General features: G+C 39.6%; 1 protein-coding gene across 1 annotated transcript in view; it reads left to right on the top strand.

Annotated features, from left to right (window-relative positions):
* The window catches only part of CGNL1 (cingulin-like 1), a 135,373-nt gene that overhangs the window by 24,002 nt on the left and 99,364 nt on the right, over positions 1–12,007 (top strand). Inside the window, exons 5-7 of the mRNA XM_011940571.1 lie at positions 7,479–7,580; positions 8,283–8,431; positions 9,813–9,948. Of these exons, the coding sequence (XP_011795961.1) occupies positions 7,479–7,580; positions 8,283–8,431; positions 9,813–9,948 (387 nt within the window). The remainder of the gene's footprint in view (positions 1–7,478; positions 7,581–8,282; positions 8,432–9,812; positions 9,949–12,007) is intronic.

Genomic DNA, 12,007 nt, shown 5'->3' with positions numbered 1-12,007 from the left:
TGACCTCGTGATCTGCCCGTCTCGGCCTCCCAAAGTGCTGGGATTACAGGCTTGAGCCACCGCACCCGGCCGCCTCTCTTGACTTTTATATAAAGAAAATTTCACAATATGTATTCTTGTGTGTCTAGCTGCATTTCCTCAACATTACTATATCATCAAGATTCATTAATGTTGCATATACTGGTAACTTTTTTGGTATCGAAATGTAGTTTTCCATTGTTTCTGTATAACACAGTGTGTATTCTTGGTGTACATTTCTGGTTTGGGGCTACTAGGAATAAAGCTACTATGAACGTTATTGTACTTTTTTGTGGAGGGGAGTAAACACATTCACTCATTTCTCTTGAGAATATAACTAGAGGTAAAATTACTGAGTGGTAAGTTAAGCACGTGCCTAACTCGTAAAGTGTACCTGTTTGTTCTTAGAGTGAGTGTGGCCTTTGGCCTTGATGTTGAGATTGTCCTTGTGGGCCACAGACTAGGGGTGACCAGCCTGAACTGGCGAAGTCAGGGTATAGCCCTTCTAGGGACAATGACACTAATGCTGCCTCAAGAAATCATAGAATTATTTGTGAGAAGAAGGGAAGCTGGGGTGTTCTAGATTAAGTGAATAGCACAGACAGATATAAAGAAGCATGGGTTTGCCATGTTAAAGAGGGAATGTAGTGTAGTGGGAACACAGAGCCAGGATGGGCGGAGGTAGAGCCTGGTAGCAAGGACCTTGGAAGTTATGTGAGAAGTTTCCATTTCAGGCTGTGAAGGGAGTGGGTTGCCATTGTTGGATTTTAAACAGACGTGAATACCATTGTGTTTGTGAAAGTTTATTCCTGTTGCAGCTTTTGGAGAGAGGTAAGATTAGAGGAAGAGAGACCACATAAAAAGCTAATGCCTGTCTAGGTGTGGTCCCTCACGCCTGTAACCCCAGCACTTTGGGAGACCGTGGAGGGAGGGTTTCTTGAGGCCAAGAGTTTGAGACCAGCCTGGGCAATGTAGTGAGACCCTGTCTCTAGAAAAATTAAAAAATTAGCCAGGCATGGTGGCACATGCCCGTAGCCCCAGCTACTCAGGAAGCTGAGGCAGAAGTCACTTGAGACCAGGAGGTGGAGGCTGCCGTGAGCTCTGATTGTGCCACTGTACTCCAGCCTGGGTGACAGAATGAGACATTGTCTCTTAAAAACAACAACAAAAGAAGCTGCCAAATCAAGAGATGATGAGAAAATGAACCAAGGCTCTTAGACTTCAGGTTCCTATTACAGCTCCATGACTGTTTAATTGCCACATTTTCCTACTCCTCTTCCCTCCCTCTTATGTTCGGAATCTGATTATTTGCTGGCAAAGGTTTTGGAGTTTTATCTTTGTGGTGTCAGTTAAGTGATTAGGAGAGAATGTAAAAACCCTCTTCCTTAGGGACGGAGACCGTATTGGAAAACAGCAAAGCAGGTAGAGATTTTGTATGGGAAAGAACAATGTATAATTTCCCTCATTGGGTTGGATTTAGAGTTCTAAAATGGATTCTTCTCATTTTGCCTAAGAAAATTGGAAGTTGTGTGTTTGTGTTTCTAATTCTCTTCACAGGGGTAGGCGGGGAAGTACCTCATTCCAAATTTATCACACACAACTTGCACCTGGATTCAGGGACGTGTCAGCCAAGATGCTGCCATTTCTAGCTTTCATTCCTGCTTTTATTTCTTCCCCTCAGCTATTTGTAGTTTTCTAACCACTTTACTGTAGGATTTTAGCCAAATCCTTTTGAGAGAATCATTGTGTTAGTTTCATGGAAGAAGAAAAAAAAGAAGATCCATTAATATTCATACTCAGATCAGAGAGATAATATTTCCTAATAGACTCTCTTCAATCAGGTCCCTCTTCATTACGGAAATGTAACATCTAAAGGAGAAAGCCAATTTAGCTAACATACACTTATTTATTACTTGCATACAGTCTATGCAGAGAGGGACAGAATCTCACTGGCAGTGATTGAGCAATAATCTCTAGTGTAATGCAGATTTCTGTAACAAATATATGTATAAAGGGTCTTGGGAACACAGAGGCAGGGGCTTTGGGTATAACTTAGCAAACAAATAAGTCTTCAACAAATATATGTTTTTATATTGTTTTATTGGGGTATAACTTATATAAAGTAAATTACACAAATTGTATCTATACGGTTCATTGAATTTTTAACATAGGTTTGCTTCCATGCAAATACCATCTAGATCAAGATACAGAACACTGCCATCACCCAGGTTTCCTGGGTTTCTGGTGTTCCTTCCCCATTAATTGTACCCCTTCCTTCTAGGGGTAATCATATCTTGACTTCTATCACCTAGAGTGGTTTTGGTTTCCTGGGTTCCCTGGGTTTCCTGTGTTCCTTCCCCAAAAATGGTACTCCTTCCTTCTGGGGGTAATCATATCCTGACTTCTATCATCTAGAGTAGTTTTGCCTTTCTTGAATTTTACATAAATAAAATTTTACAACATGTATTGTAATAAGCATTCTTGTGTGTCCCCCTTCATTTCTTCAACATTATATCAGCAAGATTCATTAATGTTGCCTGTACTGGTAGCTATTTTGTATTGAAATGTAGTTTTCTGTTGTTATCACTCAACATAGTGTATCCTCTTAGTGGTCATTTCTGGTATTTGGCTGTTAGGTATAATGCCATACTGAACGTTGGTGTCTTTTTTTTTTTTTTTTTTGTAAACACATTTCTCTTGGGAGTATATCTAAGAGTACAATTTCTGGGTTGTAAATTGGGCGTTGGTTTAACTCTTAAATGTTGGCAAATGATTTTACAAAGTGATTGAAACAGTTTACACTCCTGGTAGCGCTGCGTGCCAGTTCCAGTGGATATATCCTCTGTAACACCTAGACTCTCTTCCATTGCTTTGGTCTACTTGTCTCTCCTTGCACTACTACTGTACAGTTTAATTATTGCAACTTTAATAAGCCTTGAGATCTGGTAGCTTTATTCTTCTCCGAGATTATCTTAGCTATTCTGGGTCTTTTGCCTTGCCATATAAACTTTTATCAGCTTGTCGGTTTCCACCAAGAAAAGCCTCTAGGAATTTTGATTGGGATTATACCAAATGCATAGATAAATTTGGTGGAACTGACGTCTTAATGTTATTGGTATTCTTATTTGTGAACTTGAACTTTCTCCCCACTTACTTATGTCTGCAGCATCTCTCAGCAGTGTTCGGTCATTTTTGTTGGAGAGGTCCAGCCCGTCTTTCATTTAGATGTAGTCCCTTTCCAGTGCTGTTCATTCCTTTCTGTACTTCCGTGTTTCCATTTAGGAGTGGTTTCCTTCAGCCTGGAAAACTTTTTCTTTTAATATCCTGTAGTACTTTTTGGGAGCATTATTTGAGAATAGCTGTCATTCACTCTCAGTTTTGAGGAACCTCTAGTGTGGCAAGTATTGTTTTGTTTCATGAATTTAAAGACATTATTTGTCTTTTGACCCCAGTTGGCTCCATTGGAAAGCCAGCCATCGTTCTTAGTGTTATTCTCTTGAAAGTGATGTGTCTTTTCCAGCTGGGTGCTTTTAATATTTTATCTTTATTGTCAGTTGTTAGATTTTCACTATGACGTGCCTAAGAGTGATTTTTCTTTTATTTATTTTTCTTGGCATTCACTGAGCTCTCGACTTGATAGGTGCATCAGATTTGAAAATTTCTTGGCTATTATTTATTTGAATATTGCTTCTTTCACATTCTGTCTCTCCCAGCTCTTCTCAGTCTCCAGTTAAATGTATTTTAGAAATGTTGATGGTGTTCCTCTTACCCCTTGTGCTCTATTCTCTCTCTTTTCGTGTGTGTGTGTGTCTGTGTGTGTATGTATGTTTGGGGCATCAGATATTATGGGTGTTTTCTATTGACCTTTCACATTCATTTGTCTTGTTTTCTGGCTATGTCAATCTTACTTTAAGACTTTTTCTTTAAAGATGTCTTTAAAAGAATCTTTTTCTTCATCCTTCTTTTAAAGGATGGTTCTTTTAAGAACTTTTCTTTGGCCAGGTGCAGTGGTTCATGCCTGTAATCCTGACACTTTGGGAGACTGAGGTGGGAGGATTGTTTGAGGCCAGGAGTTTGAGACTAGCCTGGGCAACATAGTGAGATCCCATCTCTACAAAAACTATAAAAATTGCCAGGCATGGTGGCTCGTGCTTATAGTCATAACTGCTCAGGAGGCTGAGGTAGGAGGATCATTTGAGCCTAGAAGTTTGAGGTTACAGTGAGCTGTGATCCAATGAGTTCTTAAATTTCAGATATTATGTATTGCTGTTTTAGAATGTCTACTTGGTTATATTTTTATAGAATCTATCTCTGGAACTTCATTTAGAAAAATCCCTTTGTTGGGCCAGACGCAGTGGTTCATGCCTGTAATCCCAGCACTTTGGGAGGGCAAGGTAGATGGATCACCTGAGATCAGGAGTTGGAGACCAGCCTGACCAACATGGTGAAACCTTGTCTCTACTAAAAATACAAAATTAGCCAGGTGTGATGGTGCACACCTGTAACCCCAGCTATAAGGAGGCTAAGGCAGGAGAATTATTTGAACCCAGGAGATAGAGGTTGCAGTGAACCAAGATTGGGACAATGCACTCCAGCCTGAATGACAGAGCAAGACTCTGTCTGAAAAGAAAAAAACAAAAAACATCCTTTGTCCATAATTGTTTCTATTTTAAAAATGTTATAGTTAATTTGAAGTCCTTATCTATTAACTTTAATATCTGGGCCATCTCTGTGTCTGTTGTCTATTTTATTTAGTTATTGGTTGGTTCCTCCTACTTCTTTGCATGTCCAATGATTTTTTTTTTTAATTGTATGCTAGACCGAGTGGGTGACGAATAGTTATAGACGTTCTAGAATGTGTTATCTCCCCCTGAAGAATGTTAAGTTTTGTTTTGACAGACAGTTAAATTACTTTCAGATTATCTTGATTCTATATGGTTGGTTGTTCTAGGCGTTATTGGAGAGTGTCTATTTAAGTTTTTGCCCTTACTACTAAGACATGACCCATGTTCCTTTCTTGGATTTCAAATGAATGCCAGAATGTCCACCAAGGTTTCTCTATTTTGGTTGATTCGGAACCCTAGTGTCTCCCTAGCATTGAGCAACCTGTGAAGTTTCTGTTGGATTCTTTGCCTCCTGACAGCTCTTCTCTGCAGTCCTCTTGAACTCTTGCTGTGCTCATATACAGCTTAGGAATCATCCAGTAATCCAGGGAGTATTTATTGTAAGTTCTTGGAACTTCTTCTGTGGAGCTGTCTCCTCTCTCATACCCTGATATTGAAATCCCTGTTGCTTACCATCTCTAAACTCTAATCTCTTTTTCCTTCATCAGTGAGTTGCCACTCTGGACACTTTTCTCACTTAAATTAACAAACTTTATTTTTCAGGATAGTTTTAGGTTCACATTCCCATTTACTGTCCTGTCCCCACATATGCCGTCCACCACTGTTAGCATCCTGCAGCATGGGGTGCACCTCTCACAGTCATACAGCCTACACTGGCACATCATTGTCACCCAAAGATGCCCGTAGTTTACATTAGCGTTCACTCTTAGTGTTGTACATTCTACTGGCTTCTGACAAATGAACAATGACATGTATCTATCATTTAGTATCATACAGAAGAGTTTTACTGCCCTAAAAATCCTGTGTGTTCTGCCTGTTTGTTCCTTTCTCTCCCCTAACCTCTGGCAACCCGTAATCTTTTTATTGTTTCCATGGTTTTATTTTTTCTGGAGTGTTCTATCATTGGAATCACACAGTATATCACACTTTCAGTTTGGCTCATTTCCCTTAGTAATGTGCATTTTTTCCCATGCCTTTTGATGAACTGATAGTTCATTTCATTTTAGGATTGAGTATTAATATTCTGTTGTCTGATATATCACAATTTATTCATTCACCTTTTAAGGGCATCTTGATTGCTTCCAAGTTTTGTCAGTTATGAATAAAGCTGCTATAAACATTCACATACAGATTTTTGTGTGGACATGAGATTTCAACTAATTTGGGTGAACACCCAGAGGGCAGCTGCTGGGTTGTATGGTAAGAGCATGTTTAGTTTTGTAGGAAACAACCAAACCATTTTCTAAATTATCTGTATTATCTTGTATTCCCACAAGCAAAGAATAAGAGTTTCTGTTATTCCACATCCTTGCCACCATTTGGTGTTGCCAGTGTTTTGAATTTTGGCCGTTCTAATTCATATATAGTGGTATCTTGTTGGTTTGTCTGATTGTTTTTTGAGATGGAGTCTCACCCTGTCACCTAGTCAGGAGTGCAGTGGCATGATCTTGGCTCACTGCAACCTCCAATTCCTGGGTTCAAGCGATTCTTCTGCCTCAGCCTCCTGAGTAGCTGGGATTACAGGTGTGTGGGCCACCACACCCGGCTAATTTTTGTATTTTTAGTAGAGACAGGGTTTCACCACGTTGGCCGGGCTGGTCTCGAACTCCTGACCTCAGGTGATCCATCTGCCTCAGCCTCCCAGGGTGCTGGGACCACTGCATGAACCACCCCACCGGGCCTCACTGTTGTTTTAATTTGCAATTTCCTAATGACATTGTCTGTGCTTATAAAATTTTACTGTGTTGTGGTTTGGAAATGGAGTCATGGAGAACCCAGGGTGAATATGGGGCTACCTCCTGTCTTTTCCTTTGTAAGGATTATAACTCTGTGTTGCTTGCTTTTCAGTGCCTGCCAACAATTGTTTTTACATATTTTTGTCTAGCTTTCGGAGTTTTTGCTGGGAGGGTAAATCTGATATTTGCTACTCTATCATGGCAAAATCAGAATTCTAATGATCATTTACTAAGATTTGATTAAATTTATGAGATGCATTGGGTTCTGTAGATACAGAGGTGCATAAAACCTGGTCCCTGTCCCACAAAAGTTCGTCATCTCCTGATGTAGTCGTTCTCAAACCACTCTTAAGAAACACTAAAACTAAATTGTGTTGTGCCGTTAAAATAGAAAAAATGAATGTCTTTCCCCAATTTACTTACAAAAAGATTTCGTTGCTGATTTTTTGCTAACCATTGATTTCCATGCTCTGGAATATAGAATGTATTATGGAGAGGCTTTTTAAGTTTTATTATCCTGAATTTAATGTATTACTGTTTTATAATATTCTACAGAATACATTACGGACTTCTAACAAATATGCCACCTATGCGAGTTTTAGTCGTATTGGACTAGTGTTGAGGTACCTGATGAAATGATGCCTGTGATTGGTAAATGCTGTAGAGTAAAGTTCACTGGAGTCCCAAGGGGACCAGCAACGTTAACTCTGCCCATCAAGTCAGGGAAGGTTCCCTGTGGGGGTTAATGTTTGAATTGGGTCTTAAAATGTTTAGTGTTATGCCTCATCTGTTACTGCACTAATTATATTTGGAAGGGGAAGATAATTAAAATAAAGCACTCTGAATGTTTAAATTAGTATATCTTTGCAATTAATTATAGGCTTCTAATTCCACATCTGAAGTCAAAGATCTATTGGAACAGAAAAGCAAGTTGACCACAGAAGTGGCTGAACTTCAGAGACAGCTTCAACTGGAGGTCAAGGTATCTGGTTTTTCCTTTATGTTACTTTTCCCATTTCTGTCTAGGTTGATGAAGAATATTTTACATGCATTGGGATGCCCAGAGTGAAAGCCAATTTTTTCCCCCCCAAAAGTAACATTCCTCTAATCACTGAGTAAATTCCTGTGTATTTGGCTGCTGTTGTCCAAATAATTTCTTTTTTTTTTTAACGTAACCAAAGCCTGTAGAGACTCTTTGCTTAGACAGAGTAAAAGAAACCCTGTTGGATTTAGGCAGGCCAATGGGAAACTAAATGTAGATAAAACATCTGAACTAAATCATAGAAATAGCAGAATGAGGTTTGGCTGTGTTTATGTTTTCTTTTACAAGTATTACAGTTCATTAAATATGAATATTTGATGTTCTTTCTAGTTAAGAACTCCCATGCCTTAATTATATAGTTTGATTAAGTTGTTTAATAATGTAAGTGCAAAGATACGGAGTCTGCTTGTTGAGAAGTAGGCTTCTGTGGGGTTACGTTACTGTACAGTGGAGGTACTTTAAAATCACACTGATTCCTGTTAGAATCAACAGAACATCAAAGAAGAGAGAGAGAGGATGAGAGCAAACCTAGAAGAGCTCCGAAGCCAACACCACAAAAAGGAGGAGGAGAACTCCACGTTGCAGCAACGACTGGAAGAAAGTGAAGGGGAGCTCCGGAAAAATCACACTGATTCCTGTTAGAATCAACAGAACATCAAAGAAGAGAGAGAGAGGATGAGAGCAAACCTAGAAGAGCTCCGAAGCCAACACCACAAAAAGGTGGAGGAGAACTCCACGTTGCAGCAACGACTGGAAGAAAGTGAAGGGGAGCTCCGGAAGAACCTGGAGGAGTAAGTTCTGGGCTGAGAGCCTGTTGCCCTTCCCAGGTTCTCCATGACATGTGGCTAGAACCTTTCTGTCCGTTTAATACTACCCAGCCTTCTAAATATTTATAAAGGCAGCTGACTTTTCCTTTTCTTCCTCTTACCCTGGTAAATTTGTGAAGCTGGCGACGCATGTAGACTGATAAACAAAAAGGTTAGTAATTCTTAACATTCTTTGTGCACCTTGAAGTATGCCTTACAGAGTTTCAGCCCTTAAAGTGGACCTCCTGGCAGGTAAGTGGGAAGCAGGGCACACTGAGTGCTGATATTGAAAGACAGAGTTCAAGGAGCCTGGGCCCAGCTTCTAAAAAGCATGCGTCACGTGGCCTCCGTGAGCTCTCAGCCTGTGCATTTTATCCTGGATGGTGCTGGTGTTTGCGATGGCTGCTTATGCCTCCTCTGAGTCTCCAGAGAAGGAAAGCCACTGCCATTGTGTTGTATTAAAATCTGTAGCAAAGGGATCGAAAACCAAGGTCTGAGAATCCACAGTGCTATGACGTCCCGTGGACACGACAGAAGCCTTAAGTGGAAAGTCAAGTGGGAATGAAATCTAGGGGGAAGTTCAAGAAAAAGAAGACATTATATAATAAAAGCATTGGATTGTCCTTGCAGTTTTGATGGTGGTATTTTGCGCTTAAAGCAATCATAGAGGCTAACTGCAGAAAAGAGTTTAGTAAGAAAAAAATCAGAAAATATAGGGTATAGGAAAGCTTTACAACATAAAGAGGTATAGTAGTTGTGAGTTTGGTTCAGAGCAGAGTTTTGTAAACTTTTTTTTCATCAGGTGGTGATTATTTTAGGATTTGTGGGTCATATAGTCTGTTGTACACACTCAGCTCTGCCATTGTATCATGAGATGAAATGGCTACTCATAAATGAATGAATATGACCATGTTCCAGTAAAACTTTACAATAACAGGCAGTGGGCTGAACTGGCCCACAGACCGTAATTTGCCAACTCTCCTGGTCTAGAACACTGGGATAGTAGACAGTGAAAGGGTGGGGTGGCTTTAGTGGGAAATTTTTTTTTTTTTCATTTCTTTATCTTCTACATTCAAATTCTAGTACCCTACCATCTCCTTCTGGGGAGAAAATGTCTCCGTATAACCATACCCACTTCATTGGTTTGAGTTCTCATTTATCCTCTTGTTGGGCAATGAGACCATAGCCTAAGTTCTTCTCAGGCACCTTTTCAGGTTGGTGATCCCTTGCTCAGTGCAGACCAGAGAATGGGGAGGCTCCTTGGGTCTTTAGAGACTTGTATAAAGCTCTGAAGATCAGAAATCAGACTGGATGGAAATAAGCAGAGCCCAGGAGATCCTGTCTAATGAACTTCCTTCCTTGCCAGGCTATTCCAGGTGAAGATGGAACGGGAGCAGCATCAGACTGAAATCAGGGATCTCCAGGACCAGCTCTCAGAAATGCATGATGAACTGGACAGTGCAAAGCGATCAGAGGACAGGGAGAAGGGAGCTCTGATTGAGGTAAGTGGGGCTGTGGGGTCAGGTGATAAGACAGACCCCACCTGCCTGGAAAGATGGAGTGGCTGGGGTTTGTGCACTACCAGCCACTGTCTGATGTGCACACCTGCTCCACCTGTGCTCTTATGATCTGTGAGTCAGTGGATGCGTTTGACTCTCTCCTTTCCACTTGGCATTTGCTAATTATTATGGGTTTTTATTGTGTATTCTGTCTTCTCTAAATTAGATTATTATCTTGTTGAGGTATTAGATACACATGTATGAAATTATTAGAAAGCAAGAATGTTGGTTTTGAATATCTACATTTTTGGGGGAGGGAATAAGTATAATTGAGGGTCAGAAAAAGATAGGACTTTTCTCTCTGTACACATTTAGGTGTTTGATGTTTGCGGTAACATTTATCATCACCTGTATTCTAGCATAGTTTTGGAACCTACTTCTTTATAAGTGTGGTTTGTAGGAATAGCCCAACAAAGAGATGATATACAATTTAGAGCAAAGCCAAAAAAAATAAGTCAAAACATAAAGGTTCTTTGTTAATATTTAATTTTCTACTTCCTCCCTCTTTGAGCTTAGGTGTTTTCTCTGTCCCTTCCTTGGGGCTAGAAGTTTCTGACTCTGAAGTCCCTGGAACACTCTTTAAGTCTCAGTTGTCTACTGTTCTCTCACTCCTTTCCTCCTCCAGTGTTAAAATAATTCCCCAGGAGAAATTTTAGGTCCTACTTTTTAGAACTTAGCCTTTCTTCACCCGATGACTTGACAGGAGCTCAGAGATGAGTGACTGTGGCCACCCAGCCCAGGAGTTCTCATGAATCCATTTTTCACACGGGCAGAGGAGGGTGATTGCCTCTTCTCCGCACATGACCATCTCTGTGTCCCTATTCAGACCTTTTCTCCTGAGAAGCCCTCAGCATTGTTCCTTACCAACTGGGATTCCTCTTTTTATCAAATGATTCCTTAAAAACCACCACATTCTTGGTATTATACTGCTTCTTATGGTGCTGTTTACTCTCAGGGCTCAGAGTTACAAAGACAGAAGATATATGTATTTATCACTGAAATAATATTAAAACAACATAAAAGGAAAGCTTAAAAATGGGACGTACACATACTTTCCTAATACCTAAGCAGCCATTTTTATTTCTATAATTTCTGTTTGCCTCCCTGTCTATTAATAGGTTTCATCTACCCATCTATATATAATATAGGGACAATCATAATGTCCCTACAGTTTTGATACCTGCTTTTAAAACTTCAGATGTCAAAAATGTTCCTTCTTCTTATTCTTTATATTCTTTGTATTTCGTTTTTAGGAAGATAAACCACAATATATTTAACCATTCTCCTACATTTGTTTTCCCTTTTTCGTAATTATGAAACAAGGGTCGTGGGGAACAGTTTTTACATTTATCCTTTTACTACTTTAAAAATTGTTTCTAAGGATAAGTTTCCAGAAATGATGTCACTGAACAATGTATGACTTTCAGTAAAAGTATAGCTTCGTGAACAAATTTAAATAGAAGATAAAACATTGTCATATTCTGTGATTCCTTGTGTGGACATTTTATTGGTTCTAAAAGGGAAAGATGTTATGTTAGCTCTTGGGAAGTCTCTGAAGTTGCTGATTTTCCCCAGTAACTGACAGTTGTCACTGTGAGTTGCCGCCTGATATCCCCTGTCCTTTTAGTTTGTCTGTTTTAGCTCATTGACCTTGCACATTTTTTGTATCTTTCTTCTACTAGCCAGCTAATTCAAGAGCAGTCACCTTTGCTTCTTTCCCCATTTCATGTCTAGCACAGTGCCGAGCAACAGAGCAAATGAATAGATAATTTTCATATTTAAATTACTTTACAAATGTCACCATTTTTTAAAAAAGGGAATAATTCTGAAATGAACTGCATACTTCTTTTCCTCTTTAAACATACCATACTGCATATCTATTAAGCGAACATCATTAGTTTATTGATTTATTTATATTGATAATAGGATAATGATACGAGACTATTTTGGTGATGTGTTCAGGCAGAGGCTGATAATGCGAGATACAGCAATGGGCAATAGC

The sequence above is a fragment of the Colobus angolensis genome, unplaced genomic scaffold (assembly GCF_000951035.1).
Source record: "Colobus angolensis palliatus isolate OR3802 unplaced genomic scaffold, Cang.pa_1.0 Scaffold19, whole genome shotgun sequence".
Taxonomy (NCBI): Eukaryota; Metazoa; Chordata; class Mammalia; order Primates; family Cercopithecidae; genus Colobus; species Colobus angolensis.
The sequence above is the reverse complement of the archived record's forward strand: the minus strand, read 5'-3'. Positions and strand labels throughout refer to the sequence as shown.